Raw genomic sequence first — 14,710 nt, 5'->3', positions numbered from 1 at the left:
TCGCATGCCGGGGCTCGCGCCGCCGCCTGCTCCGCCGCCGCGTCCGTTGGGGCTCGCGCTGCCGGTTGGGCCCCGGCCGCCGCTTGGCGCCGGGGCCGGGACCGGGTCGTGCGGGAGGATGCGGCGGTACGCGCGGATGGCGTTGCTCTGCCTGGGCTGCGGCGTCTGCTCGCTCCTCTACGGCTTCAGCCAGCTGGCCCTCTCGCTGGAGCAGGAGCCCGGCCGGCAGCGGCAGGCCCCAGATTTCGCCGCTACCGGAGACCGAGCGGCGGCGGCGGCTGGGAGCGAGGGCCGAGGCCAGGCGGGGGCTGGCAGGTACGGGGAGCCGGGGCCGGGCGGGGGAGGAGGAGGAGGAGGAGAAGGCGGGCGGGCGGTGGGGTCCCGTTCCCCTCACACATTCCTGCGGCGGGGGCTGCTCGGGCGGAGGCGAGGCCGGGGAAGCGCCGTGGGAGGCGGGAGCGGGGCGGGGGGGGGGATGTGTGTGGTGGTGGTGGTGTGGCCGTGTGCTCCGGCTGCCGGCGGTCAGAGGTTGAAAAGGCCTTAAAAAAAAGAAAAAACCAAAAAAGAAAAGTTTTACAAAGCGGTGTTGCAGGCCTAGCCGGTGGCCGAAGCCGGTGCCCGCGGTTCTGGCATCAGAAGCGGAGGGAAGTGGTGCGGGCTGCTGTGGGAGCCGGCCTGCCGTCGCCCCGTCTTCAAACCGGCCTGCCTCCTCCCCGTTGTAGCGGGGTAGATGAGGCGAGGAGGGTGCGTTTCCCTCTTCCAAGCTGAGGTACTTTCAGGGTGTTACTCCGGCCCGCAGCTCGATAGCTTTACGATCATCGAATACAACCGTATTTAAGCAAAAACGCTTACGACGGGATGCTCTAATAAAGCCAGTCTTCTCCCAGTGAACAGTTAAAGGGGAGCAGAGCCGAGCAGCTCACGCTCTTGCCTAGCTGCCTATTTCTGTTGCCCACCTCCTGTATGTGGTCAAGCAGTGAGTGAGATTGTGGAGGGAAAAATACTGGTTTTCCTTTAGATTATGGTTTTGTGATCCTGCTCACCCGTGGAGAGGAGTGACAAGAAATGAGTTACTAAAGCTGGAGGAGAAATAGGACCAGGCCTTTCTGGGCCAGCCTACCTCTAACTCTGCTTAGATCCCACAGGAGTTGAAAGCAATGTCAGTTTGATGGTTTGGTGACTGTGCCTCCTCCCCAGCGCTGCACACGCTCACTCCTTACGCTGCCGCTGCTCCTCTGATCCCAGCAGCGAGTTGATCTGGCACGCTGACCAGCCTGGAAACTACCTAGTTTTTAGCCAGCTCAACACTGAATTGGCTCATCATGGAATTGTGGAAGTGTTGGTGCTGGTGCAGAGGAGTTATGGAGGACGGCAGGATGACAGAAGCTATGACTTAATCATCTTAAAATGTCATGAAACAGCATTCTGAGTTGCTAGGGGTAGAGTCAGCTGAAATGTGAAACCCAGCTTTTAACTGGCATAACTACTCCAGGGAATGTTTTCCCCCCAGCTTTGCTTTAGTTCAGGTTAATACAGATTATGACTTGAAAAAATGTGGGGATGCTTTTTCCTCACTTCTAGTTCACGATTAAAAACTCATTGTGAGAAGCTGAAATCTAGTTCTAAAGAACATAACTGGAATAGAAGAGTTAAAGGTAACAGTTTTACGTAAGATTTCATTGGTTTAATAACCAATGTTTATTTTAAACGCTGTACTTTTTTTCTTTTTTAGTATTTGTACTAAAGAGTAGTTTTTAAGTCAAAGATAGTGGTGGGGGAGAACCCTAACAAGGTACAGGAAGCTTCTTGTTTGCTGGGGTGAGGTGGAATGAGATGGAAATCTGCCCTGTGTTGCAATGTGGAAAAGCTTTACAAACTGAGAAAGTTATTTTCCAAAGGTCTGAAGTGCTGTAAATAATTCCTTATGCATACAGTTTCACGGGGGCTTATTTGCTTGCAAAATCAGTGTCTGTTTGACACCCATGTGGGAATTCTTTACCTATAAACTGCTGTCAAACTGAAGGCTCAGGATGAGCATCGGCCTGTTGTAAATTACTGAGGTTTTGTATGCTGTTTGTACGAACAGCATGTGCAAAACTCGGGTGCGAGTCAATCCCTTAGAACAGTCCCTAAAAGGCTTTTGTTTAAGGAAAAATTCTGTCCTGTGGCACTTAAGAAATGCCCCACTGAATGTTCCTTCAGATGCATGTTTCAATTATTCTCAAGTATTAAATCTTGTTATGTTCACCTGTGTAACTGATGCACGCATCTTGGTGAATGTATTGGTGTTTTTCAGTTTTTATACTTCAGCTGCTTTTTTAGTGGAGACTGAGCATGACAGCCACATGGCTGTTTTATGTTCACTTCTGACTATCTTGTGATGGTGTAATATCTTAAAGGCTTCATTATAGAGTAAATAGTGTTCAGATAACCTTCTAATCCTTCTTGAAGTTTAACATTTTGCATGCATTAATAATAATGCATTGCTTCAGCTGTTTTCACTGATAGCTTTAAAATACAGTTTGGCAAAGCAAATGTAACTGCTGTCTGAAGGCATTTACACACTCAGCAGTGATTTCCCCTTCTCTTTAGCCAAGAAGGGTTTTCTTTGCCTGAATAATCTAGTTTAGTATATGACGTAAGGGCAGAAAGAACACAATCATACTGTGCGATGGCGGGGAGGGAAGTCGAGATTTCTGGTAGTTTTCGGAAGCATGCAAACACGAAAACTGCAAGCTTTGGATAAAGCTGAAGCGTACCACACCTGGAAGAATTTTGCAATAGTGATGATGCTTTTAAGTAGAAATCTTTAATTAAAAAGGAAGTACCATATTGAAACTAGAATTACAGGTTGAGGCAAGATCCTCCAATAAACATAGTAATTCAGGGGAGCTTGTTGGGTAATCACTTTGGTAAGGAGTTGTTTGTTTCAAAGGCTACAGTAGCCTGAGGAACAAGATGACTAGAAACTAAATGCTTGTATCTCGAAACTTGATATTAGTAGCTGAAAAACATTTCAAGAGTTTATTAGCTAAATCCTAAGGTTGGGTTTTAGCTGTGAGGAAAGATTAACATTGAAGGTAAACTGTCCTCCCGATTATTCATTCCAGTGAGGAAAGTAGTAATGACTAGTTGGTAGTGTCATATATGACAGCTAAATGAACGATAGAACTGAACTTGAAAAAAAAATATTGAAGCGTCTATTTGCAGAAGATACAAAGTCAGTCAAAAGCCAGTATATGTAGTCTGCCTTTTTTCCTTTGCCAGTATGATTTATGAATGAGGAAGGCGGCTGTGAAAAAATGAAAAAAACATAGAATGAATAAATGCATATTTGCTACATGTATGTTATTTAATAGTGCTCTAATAGGCTGCCTGTGGAGTATCCTTTCAAGTCAGTCTTTCTCCACATGCTTTCATCAGTTAATTAGCAGACTGAGCTTATGAAAAGTGAATCTTCAGTCAATTTTATTAGTATCACCACTTCAATTAGGCAGATAATGTTCATCTTTCTATTCGGGTCCAAAAAAAATGCTATCCTAATGGCAAGCTTAAGTGGTATAGCAGGAATCGGTCTGTCATCAGTTCCGTGAATTCAGTGAGGTCAATGAATTTGACCCTATTAACATGAAATGTGTTTCCATTACGCTGTAGTTTAGCATTTTCGTGCAGCCAGCCATACTGTTTTGTTATGGGTGACACTGATACCTGACTGTATCTGTCTCTTGCTCTCTAACTATCATGGTAAAGGGAGAGTTAAATGGTTTGTCGTGCATGGAAAAGTGTAGCAAGTGTACCCACAGCTTACACAGCAGAGGAGGGTGGTTGTAACAGGTAGTTCGTTCTTTCTTTGTGCTGTGTGCAGCTGTTTTCATCTGTGTCAGAATGTAACCAGCAGTTTCACCAGTATGATTCTCAGCTACTCTTGTGCCTTAAGAAATTGGTCTAGAAACTGTCTAAGCTTTTCAAAATATGAGTAAACCTAAAAGGATGAAACATTGAACAATTTGAAATTAAAACTCTGTTTTTAAAAAAAAAAATCTGCTGAATTTGTCAAGCAGTTGACTAGCAAATGTTATTTTACATAGAAATGTTGTAAATTAATGAAACATTATCAAGATCTTTCCGGGTAAAAAGTTGGTCCTGTGTCAGACATTTAACATTACATCTGCTGTCCCCTATGTAATAAACCCATTGCTTCTCCGACAGAAAATGTTATAACAAATTTGTGATGTTGCTGCAAGTGTTCAGGAAAAGCTATTCGGAAGAATCAGAAATTCTCAGTGCATTTGGGAGTTGATTGAGCATCTCTTCCCAAATTTTTCCTCCTGTGATTATGAGCAGGAAGGAACTAAAAAATGTGTCCTTCCTGTTTTGCTGCACATTGTGGGTTATGCTGTACGAGAGACACCAGTCTGTCTCTGTTAGTTCATCCTTGCAGTTGATTGGACTTCGGTTGTTAATGCAATACTGACAGGAAGGCAGTAGTCATGACTGCAACCGTCACCATTTGGACATACTGCTAAATTTGCTGTGCAGTTACTTTATACTACTGTGCTGTAGTATAAAAGATGCCACATGGACACATGGAAAAGTATACTTGAAAACTGTGATCTCCGTTAATAGTAAGCCCACCAGTGCGCTTAACAAAAGGACTGGGTTTTTTACCACTGATCATTGGGGGATTCCTTATGGTTAAAACTTGACTTGCCTGAGCACAGGGCCTCAGTCTTCATGAGTGTGACTTGGGCGTTGCTGTGTATTTTGCACACAAATTTAAAATTGTCCTTGAATTCTGGAAAGTATTCTTCTTTTCAGGTCACAGTGTAGATACCTTTGCTATCTCTGCAAGACTAAAATTTTTACTGTCCAGGGGTGTTGAAGCTAAATTACCTGATAAAGGTAAAGGTGTTGAAGCTAAATTACCTGTAAAGGTAATTATGAAGTGGCTGGTTGCGTAAGGGAGAGATACCTTGAACTGGCAAGCAGATCTTTGAGAATGCTTGTCTGTGACACCAGTGATTTTTAAAACTTTATATTTCTTTTTTTTTTTTTTATTTTTGACAGTGGTTGGTGTTAGGAGTTGTCCAAGTCAGTAGTGTGATGGAGGTGAGGCTGCTGCACCTCCATGTCTCTGGGTCCAGCCAGTAGCAAAGCTGAGCATTTATTTCCAATGGGCACATACTCCCACAGTGCATGCGTACGTGGCTGGCCACAGAGATCCAGTGCGGAGAAAACAGCGCTTGCACAACCACAAGCAACACAAGTGGCCCAGTCCTGTTCCCTTCTCTGGCTGATCAGGGTGAAAGGCTTTTAGTGGAAAATATATTAAATGTATACGGTGTGGATCCCTCCAGTAACTGGCCTTAGACACTCGGTCTATCCAGGAATTGACTCCTGATCCTCTGCTCTCCCCTGTTGCTGGGCTGGACATGTAAACCCACGAGGCTTGCAGCCCCAATTCAGTTGCTGGTACTCGGACCCTCCTGGACATGCACACACATGTGCACAGATGAATACACTATGGATCCTTCCAGTTACTGGCCTTACCCTTGCAGCAGCTGGCCACGAGATTGCCTCAGGCAAATGGGTCTTTCGGATAGCTGGTCCAGACCTATGGCCTTAACTTTAGTCAACACTCAAACCCCAGGGCCTCTCTGGTGGTTGGCATAGACCTTCTGGTCCTTCCAGTAGCCATCCCTCAGACCCTAGTCTCCTGTGCCTAGCTTAAGAGAGAGGTTCTTGCAGACCCCCTGGTCTCTGCAGAGTCTGGCCCAGCCTTACGGCCTGTCTGGTATACCTGGCTCCCAAGCCTCTTCTCTACTTGTGGGCTAGTCTGGCTTGATACTTGCTAGTGATTATGTGCACCAACACGCACACCCACATGCTGTTTGCACGCACGTCTCCCCAGTTTCTGGCACTGCAGGCTCTGCGGCCACCTTTTCATTTGCTGGCGCTTTGACCTCTGTGCACACACATGCGCATGGAGTGGAGCACCCTGTCACCCAGGAAAACAGAAATCGAGTTTAATAAGGAAGCTGGCAATCAGGCATGCAACATGGCTAATCATACTGACGGGCAACCTGTCTACGTGTGACTGGACCCTCTTCTCTCCGTTTTCGCATTCTCGTTCCTCCCCAGTCCACCTTGATCCCACAGCGAGCCCCACGCCCCTGCAGGCAGTAGCCCCCGTAGGCAGTCGGTATGGTGGTCTGGAGAGACTCCTCGGTTGTCTCCTCTGGTGGATCTTCTGGCTGGCCCATGGGCTGACTGCTCTCCTGCACTGGGGCTGGGTCAGGGTGCTCCATGTCCCTGGGTTAGATTGCTGGGTTTCCTTCACCTGACATTGTTTTCTGCTTTCTATTTGTGGAGGCTGGCCTTTAATCACATAACCTGTAATAGATGTGAGCAAAATATCCCTCCCTAATGCTGAAGGCAACTATTCCTGTCTGACTAGTAACCTTGCTCAGGTAACAATGACTGTGCCTGTTTGATGAACAGATAATACAATGCATCTCCCTAGCACTTTTGTAGTCTAAGCTTTCCTTTTTTTTTAAAGTTAATTAAAGTTTTGTTTCAAGTAAAAAAAAAAAAAAAGAAAATCTTCATGAGTGGCATTTTGAATGATCTTATTGTGAATAACAGGAAGAAAATGCTGTCTAGTGATTCCAGTCTCTTTATCCTTTGTATGCAAAAGCTTTATGGAATATGGTAGCATATGGTCAGTTGAGAGATACTGCTGTTGGCAGGAAAAAAGTCTAGCATTAGGTAAATTACATACGTATGTATCCTAGTAACATTTTTGTTTCAAACGTGAAATTTATGAATCAAATCCAAGGCTGGCAACCTTCTCATCGTGCTAAATGGGATATTGGAAAGGCCTAGTGTGTCAGAGAAATGACATGGGCATTAATTCAAGCTTGCCTCTTGCCTTGGTAGTCTGGATAAGATAGTAGCACAAAGCAGCTGAGAAAACACAGCTTTTGACGGTGGAAGAGGAATCCCCTGTAATAATAATAATAATAAGATAATAGTCTTCCAAACCAGAAAACTGTTTTTGAGAGAGAGTCTATTAATTTATCCTAAAAGTAATGAGAGACAGTTACTTCAAAAAGGTACACAGTGGAGATTGTAAAGACTGTTCTTCAGATAAGGACAAGGTCTTAATGTACCTTGGAAGTTTTTAAGACACTTCAAAAGCTGCAAAGATGAATGTAAGAAAGAATCTGGCAGAGAGAACTTGTAGTTTTATACCATGTACTTTCCCCAGAGGAATGCACATATCCCAGTCACAACGTACAATATCCTTTTTTGTACCTGGATATTTATTTGTGGAGACCGTTCTTAAGCAGTGAGATAGAATTACTTGAATAATTCTTGCAAACACACGTATCTACAGGATACAAGGATTTCCTGTGATCTCTGACAAAGAACTGCTACGTCCCCCCCTCCCCCCCCCAACACTTAGTGAAGATTTGTGAAAACACTCTGTTTATCAGGTCATTTTTCTCAAGTGTTGAAAAAAGGAGAAATTATACAGCTTGCCATTTTGATGCTACATTAATCTATTAAATCTGGTATTTGCAAAACATTGGCCCTTACGAATACCAGATGACCCTACCAAGATGACGCTGATTCATTTCAAACTTGCAAAGCCAACTTCCAATAGAGTTCTGAGCTGTAGTCCTTAAACGCTTTTTCATTATGAAGCTTTTGTGGGGGTTTTCTTCTTGCACATGTCTTTCGTTCACAGATACTGACTTTCAAAGGAGGATAAACACTATTGGCATTGTGTCAGCAGGGCAGGAGGAGGGAGCAGAGGAGGTCACTCAAGAGTATACCCTTTCCTTTGCAATATTTTACTTGCTTATTTAAGGTTTTAAATCTTGATGTTGATTTCCTCACCAGAACCTTTGAAAATACACCTCTGTTGCTCTTTTAAAATATTTCTTACATTATTGTTGCATAAACGTAGTGGTAGACTAGTAAAACCTGCTTTTTTAGTTGTTAGTGTAGCACAAGTCAATAAATTATTAGTCTTGTCATTGGTATGGAGAAGCAAAACTTGCCAGATACGGTGATTATTTCTGTATCACATTAACCTTTCGTAATGAAACAATGGAATTCATTGGTGCTGCAAAGCCCTGTTTTTTGTTAAAAATCAGCTTTGCAGGTGTGCACCGAATAGAATCGTGGATGAATAGGGATTGTGTTTAAATGGACAATGTAACTTTGAAAATGAAATGTTCTACTTGTTCTTCTGCTTGAAGTAGACAAAGGTATTGTAAAGGCGAAGGAGTTCTTTCCAGCAGTAAGTGTTGCCATTCACTGTATTACCTGTGGACTTACACTAAGCCAAGAACATAGAATGATCCTCAAAAATCCCAGCCCCTCTGTTTTTCTCACTCTGAAAATACATGGAGAGGAAAGGCTAAAGGATGGGGACTGTTCTTCCTTAAAATGATTCTTCTGGTTGGCACCTAATACTTCCTCTTTTGTGTTATCCAAGTTCCATGACATAGCCAGTCTTCTGCCAGGTAATTAACTATTCAAGTTGTGTTTGAGCTAGAAAATGATCCATTTAACTTTGCCATAAAATCAGTAACATTTATATAGGTTATTTTTGTCTTATCCTGTTAGGTGTAAGAATTTGTCTGTATCTTTCTGGAATTCCTATTGGATGCTGCCCTCTGATGTTTGTGGAATGAACTGCTTTTGGGAAGCTGCTTTTAGGTAGGATCTATTATTAAATAGTACTTTATTATTTGATTGCAGACAGGTGTAGCTGATAAGTATTTTTGGCTAGTTAGCAAGGTGACAAAGCAAAATATTTTGATTGCTTCACATGCATTTCACCTGCTTATATTATGGTTGCCTTTAGCTGGGCTTTCTCCTGTTCTATTATGTTTGTAGACTCAAGTGTTATTACAAAGAGTAGATTTTTTCAGTTATGTTGCTTCATTAAATAGAGACTTGCTAAGATTGGTAAAAAGTCTATCTGAATATAGTCTGAAAAGTTACTGATGAATTAATTATTTTTGATAAATAAAACTTGCTGTACAGTAATACCCGTGATGTAACTTGCAATAAAAACTGGCAGATATGTTTGGTAGTTAAGTTTGGAGTTTTTTTATTCAAGTTACATGTTTTATAGAATTTGAGGAGGGTACTTCATCCAAAAGCACTGAAACAACCATTTTAGAATGTGCTTTATGATACAGTGTGTTAAAGCATAGACTGTGTCCTTAAAGTTGCATCTTTAACAGTAAGTTTAAATGTTTTGATGTGGTTGTTCAGATGCTTTAGGCTGTCAGATTATGGAAGTAGCTTGAAAGGAAATGGAAGAAGCCTTAAGCTACTTGATAGATACGTTCTCTGACCTACGTAGTTCTCTTCAGTATGTAACTAAAGTCGTAAGTCAATTTTTTGTATATTTAAAATTTTACTGATCATCCTTTGATATGGTTATCTCTTCCTCTTAGTCTGAAGCTTGAATATTTCTAGGGAAGCAAAGGAAGAAAAACAAGTTTAGCTTCACAAGACACAATGTATTTTTGAAAATTATGATTGTGGGAAAGGTTTTACATCGTTCCCCTGTTCCTCTCTGCTTGTGTGCTGTCAGTGCTTTTTAAGCTCATCAGTTGCCAAGAAGTTACTTAAAAGAGATGGGTTAGATTGATTTTTAGTCTGTTAGTGAACTGCACCTGTAATTCGGGAATGCTGAGTCTTTTTCACTGCCCTTGGTAGCCAGTGTGTCAATCCACAGGGATTCATCTGACTTGCCCTTTGGCAGACTTAGCTGTCGGAATGGACTCAATTAACTTTTTTTTCCTTTTTTTCCTTAAAGGTTAGCTTTTGGGAGTTTAACTTTATGAAGTTTAGCACAGGGGGGTAACCAAATGTCAGTGCAGTTGTGGCAGAGGGTGCAGGGGCTTAGCCTATACTTAGTGGAAGGACAGGATGTGACCATAAGTTTCATTCATCCATGGACATCTGAGCAAGTCTAACAGTTGTGCAGTGCTGAGAGTGCTGTCTTCTGACTCCAGTGACCATGATGATGTCCATGAACAATACAATGTAATGCACTAAAACAGCAGAAAAATTCCTTACTGGATTTTCTGCCAGGCTTAAGGCAAGTGGGACCTTGGAACCAGAAGTAGAGAAACCCCATGCAGTTCCTTTGCACGTATCTTAAGCTGTAACTTGTATTATTGTATTAAGAATGCCGTATGTGGCTGTGAAGACAAGTTGGTTGAAGTACGCATTGATTATGACATTACTGGGTGAGTGCAATTTCTTTTATGGTGAAACAGTTGTCGTGGTGAACTCCTAATATGCTTAAATGTGTAAAGGGGATGTGGTGTTCAGATTAATAATTTCAGACTGAGTTTGATTATTTTATCAATATATTACTATTAAATTAATCTCCATATGTTGTGCTGACTCTGGTGCTTGTTGAATTCCTCAGTGAGATGCTCAACTTCAGAGAGGTCCCCCTTGCCTCCCCCAGACTTTATTTATTGCTTGCTCTGTTTAGTAAATTCAGTTGGTTTCAGAGAGGTGCAGTGAGTTTGTGCAAGAGAGGAGGTGGGGAAGATGGCAGAGGGAAGGAGAAAGTGCTCCCTCTTTGGATAGCAGCAAGCAATTACAGTAGCTCAGCATCTGAACCAGCTGCCTATGCCTCATTTCCTTCTATGTGCTGGAATGACACAGACGATAGTTGAAGTTCGGTTTCAGCTTTGGATAGGAGTTAGTATTTTGTTTAACTCTCAAACAAAATAGTGCATTATAGAAGCTGAAGGGTTTAGACCTTTGATAGCATCTTATGCTTCAAATGCGATACGTGGTGGTAGTTCTCAAGTTTGCTGTTAGATTTTTGGAGGAAGAGGAATGAACTTAATTCCATGCAAGTTTATTAACCACACCAAATGATGTCTAGCATTCTTGTTTTCTGAGATTGTATGTGCAGGGCTGCTTCAAGATTCTTCATGAAGATAAAGCCTCTTGAAAGCTTTTTCTGTAAAGAGGCAACATTGTGGTTCTAAACTGGGTATCTTTTGAAATAGAAAGGATTGAGAATTCTACCATAGTGTCTTATTCCAAATAATTTGATCCTGGGTTGACTAAGCCTTTGTGTTCTTGTTAAGTGCAGTTGTGGTAGTGAGGTGCAGAATAAAGGTGGACTCTGAAGAGACTGGGATAGGGAGAGGGATATAAGAAAAACCTAAGAGTTACATATCTGATTGAAATCTTAGGATAGCTAACTCCACTGCCTATAGATGTGCCAACAAAATAATGGGAATTCCAATGAGTTTGCTTTTAATAGAAATGGCAGAGTCTGGTCATTGAACTGCACTAATACTTATCTTGAATCTTCTGTTTGGCCTGGTTTAATCCATAAAAAGAGAACAAAAGTATTTATCCAGATCATAAATCAGTTTGTGAATGGAGATTCTGGTGTTCTATTTGCTAAGCAAAGCAGAACAAGGAATCCATTCCCCACTCCCCCTGGGCAGGCAGGAGTTCAGCCATCCCCAGGACAGCAGGGCTCCATCACGCCGAACGGGGACTGGGGAAGACAAACGCCATCGCTCCCAACGTCCCCCCTTCCTTCTCCTTCCCCCAGCTCTATATGGGGAGCACGACGTCCTATGGTCTGGGATCTCCCTTCGGTCAGTTGGGGTCGGCTGTCCCGGCTGTGTTCCCCCCAACTTCTTGTGCCCCCCCCAGCCTCCTCACTGGTGGGGTGGGGGGAGAAGCAGAAAAGCCCTTGGCTCTGGGTGAGCACTGCTCAGCAGGGACGGAAACATCCCTGGGTTATCGACACTGTTTTCAGCACAAATCCAAAGCATAGCCCCATACCAGCTGCTATGAAGAAAATTAACTGTACCCCATCCAAAACCAGCACAGAGACCTATAGAGTAATCTGGAAATTTTTTAGGAGAGAGGTATATATATAGACTTCAGTATGACTCATGCTATAGCTAATTCAACATCATTTGAAATAGATGAGCTCTGAGCAATTGCTGATTCTAATAATGGATAATAAGGATCTTCCTTCTTTAAGTTAATCAGTGAAAGATCAATTGCCTATACTGTATGTGGGAAGGATTTTGAAGCTATTCTGCCCTCACATTTTTTTATCACCATTCTGATTATCAGCATTATTGAGACAGAAAGTCTTGTGTTGTGCTTTTGGTATAGAATATTTGTTAGCTTTTGCATTGATAGAGGAAGCATGAGATCACTTTTATATATCGTGGTGTAGATTTTTATCAAAAATTTAAAAAATGCTGATAAAGATAACATGGTGCTCAGGTTTTGCATGATCTAGATGATGTGTATCTTTTCTAGTACACCTTTCAAGGTGCTCAGTGTCATCTAGCTGGTATGGCTGCTTATTTCCTACTGAGACTGATTAAGACGAAATTCTTAGGGGTCATTGCTATGGCTATCCGACCTGCCTGATTTCAGTTGTTGGATGTTGCTTCTAAGTGGGTTTTAACTTGCGTTGCCAGTTAAAAAATAAGTTTCACTATTTTTTGAGTATATAGAGGTCTTGGTGGTGTGGACATATTGAGATGAATTGTGACAGTCCTCAAAAACAGGAGTTCTTTAAACTAGCCAGCTTATTGGAGGATGGGCCTTTGAATCTTTATAGTCAATTTTTAAATGACTAATGTATTGTAACTTCAAACCTAATCTACTACTTGAGTTTGTAATTGAATAGATGACATTTGGACATCATATGCACTGGTATCATTAGCATACTTTTACGAAATAAGCTCTGATTATGACCTATTTTTAATTCAGTGCAGTAGTAGAAAGTTAAGAAGCTGAACAAAACCTAAAATTTTCATCACCTTCAAATCCAGATAATTTCTGTAGTTACCTTGATCCTACTTCTAATAAGTGTGGGAATGATTTAGCAGTTGTGTTTTATTTAGTGTAGGTTTTGTTGCCTTCTCACTCTGCCTATTTGCTTTTCTTTTTCTGGTGACTAAAGGCTGCTGGGGAAGGCTCCTTAATGATTGATTGAATTAGATCAAACACAAAGCATTAAAAGAAAAAAGGATGTGATAAGTAAGCCATCTGTATTATATTTACCTATCTACTGTTTGTTTTTCTGAGGCGTGTTGTGGTGCCAGGTTTGAAATAATACAGGTTGATTATATTAAAATATTTTTTCCTGTATATTCTAACGAATATAATTTGCATTTTTTATGCTAATTGTCAAAAAACTTGTATGGGTAAAATATTGGCACTGATAATGTGGTTAGCTTTTTATATTGAAGAAGAAAACACATTTGCAGTAGGCTTCTGTTTGTTCTTTTTGTAAGTGTAAACAACTTTAATACAGCTGAGCCTGGCAACCTAGTCCATTTGGTTATAATATCAAGGAAAGTTAGTTCCTCTGTGGAAGGACTAAGAGTTTATTAAGCTACCTCGTTTAGGAAGCTGAATATTGCATGCTTCGGGTGCATTACAGACCATATGGAGAAAAGATCAAAGAAAAGCAAGGTTGTAGCTCTATCAGAACCAGTGTAGGAAAACTTGTTTTAATGTAGAATAATTTTAAAAATGTTTTTTGTAACCTACAAAATAATTCTTACATCCTGGTATTACCATTATGTAATACAGTGGTGGTTGTACATAAAAACTAGCGGTGCAAGTTAGGATGACAGCAGTTTTCTCAGAAAATGACAAATATTTTTACATTGTTCAAAATTCATGCAATTATATTAAAAGTGGTAACTCCTCAATGGGCCAGAGTAAAATTTGAAAGGACAACTGAGGTCAATTTATTGCTTCAGTTATTCGTACCACTCTGTGCTCTCAGTATCTGGATACTCATCTTTCCTTCCTTGGCTTCCCCAGCTGTGTTAAGGGAGCAGGAGTGGACAGCTTGATTGCCAGTGAAGTTGGGCAGGGAGCTTCCTCTTGATCCCTAGTCATGTTCTTAGTAGTACATCAACGGATGGGCAAAAGGAGCTATAGTGCACAAAGTTTGTAACAGAATTACGGGTGTCTGTGGTTCCTCCGTGGCTTTCCGTAATAACAGTGCCACTATACTTGAATGTGGCTGAAAACCAGGAGAAAAGTAAAATTGCCCTTGGTCACACTGACAGCTCTTTGAACAGTACCCAGGTCGCAGTAGTTGCTGTAACACTGCGGCTGCTCTGGAAGGTTTGGAGCTTGGAAGGCGGCAGTGTGTGCGTGCAGCAGAAGCTGTTGTACGTGGCCTCAGTAAAGCAGGCTAGGATTGGGACAGGCTTAATGATCACAAATTAGATGGAGCTGTACGCAGGGTTCCTTATGTCTATCTGGGTGTTCCTGAGAGTTTGGTACCCTCTCACCTGTGCTCCTAATGCGTTATGTAAGAATAAGAATAGGAGAACCCTACCTTAAAGGTATGCAGGAGATGCCCAGCTGCAATACCTTGTGCCAAGTCTAGAGGGCAGAGCTAGGATTTTCATGGAGCTGATGAGTATTTTAGCGATGATATCATTTGGGTTTGGGTTTTTTTCCAAGTTCAGCTGGGATGCAGTGAAGGGTCTGGAAGAGTACAACTCATCAAAACATACCTCTGTAGCTTACTACCAAATTATTACTTCATAATTTTAATTGACCTAGAAATGCTAATTTAATATACAGTGTGTCATGGTACACATCTTTAAACATAAGGCAGTGTCTTGACAGGCAGGCTCTG

The 14,710-nt window shown here is 41.9% G+C and overlaps 1 protein-coding gene across 2 annotated transcripts in view; it reads left to right on the top strand.

Moving 5' to 3' along the window:
* The window catches only part of GXYLT1 (glucoside xylosyltransferase 1), a 35,571-nt gene continuing 20,861 nt past the window's right edge, over window positions 1–14,710 (top strand). The window contains exons 1-2 of one of the 2 annotated variants that reach the window (XM_069802198.1): window positions 1–315; window positions 8,641–8,733. In XM_069802198.1, coding sequence (XP_069658299.1) covers window positions 5–315; window positions 8,641–8,733 — 404 coding nt within the window. In that variant the 5' untranslated portion in view covers window positions 1–4. The remainder of the gene's footprint in view (window positions 316–8,640; window positions 8,734–14,710) is intronic. The other variant, XM_069802200.1, reaches the window with a different exon arrangement.

Source organism: Haliaeetus albicilla, chromosome 14, assembly GCF_947461875.1.
Source record: "Haliaeetus albicilla chromosome 14, bHalAlb1.1, whole genome shotgun sequence".
Lineage (NCBI taxonomy): Eukaryota > Metazoa > Chordata > Aves > Accipitriformes > Accipitridae > Haliaeetus > Haliaeetus albicilla.
This window is presented reverse-complemented; position numbering and strand designations above follow the sequence as displayed.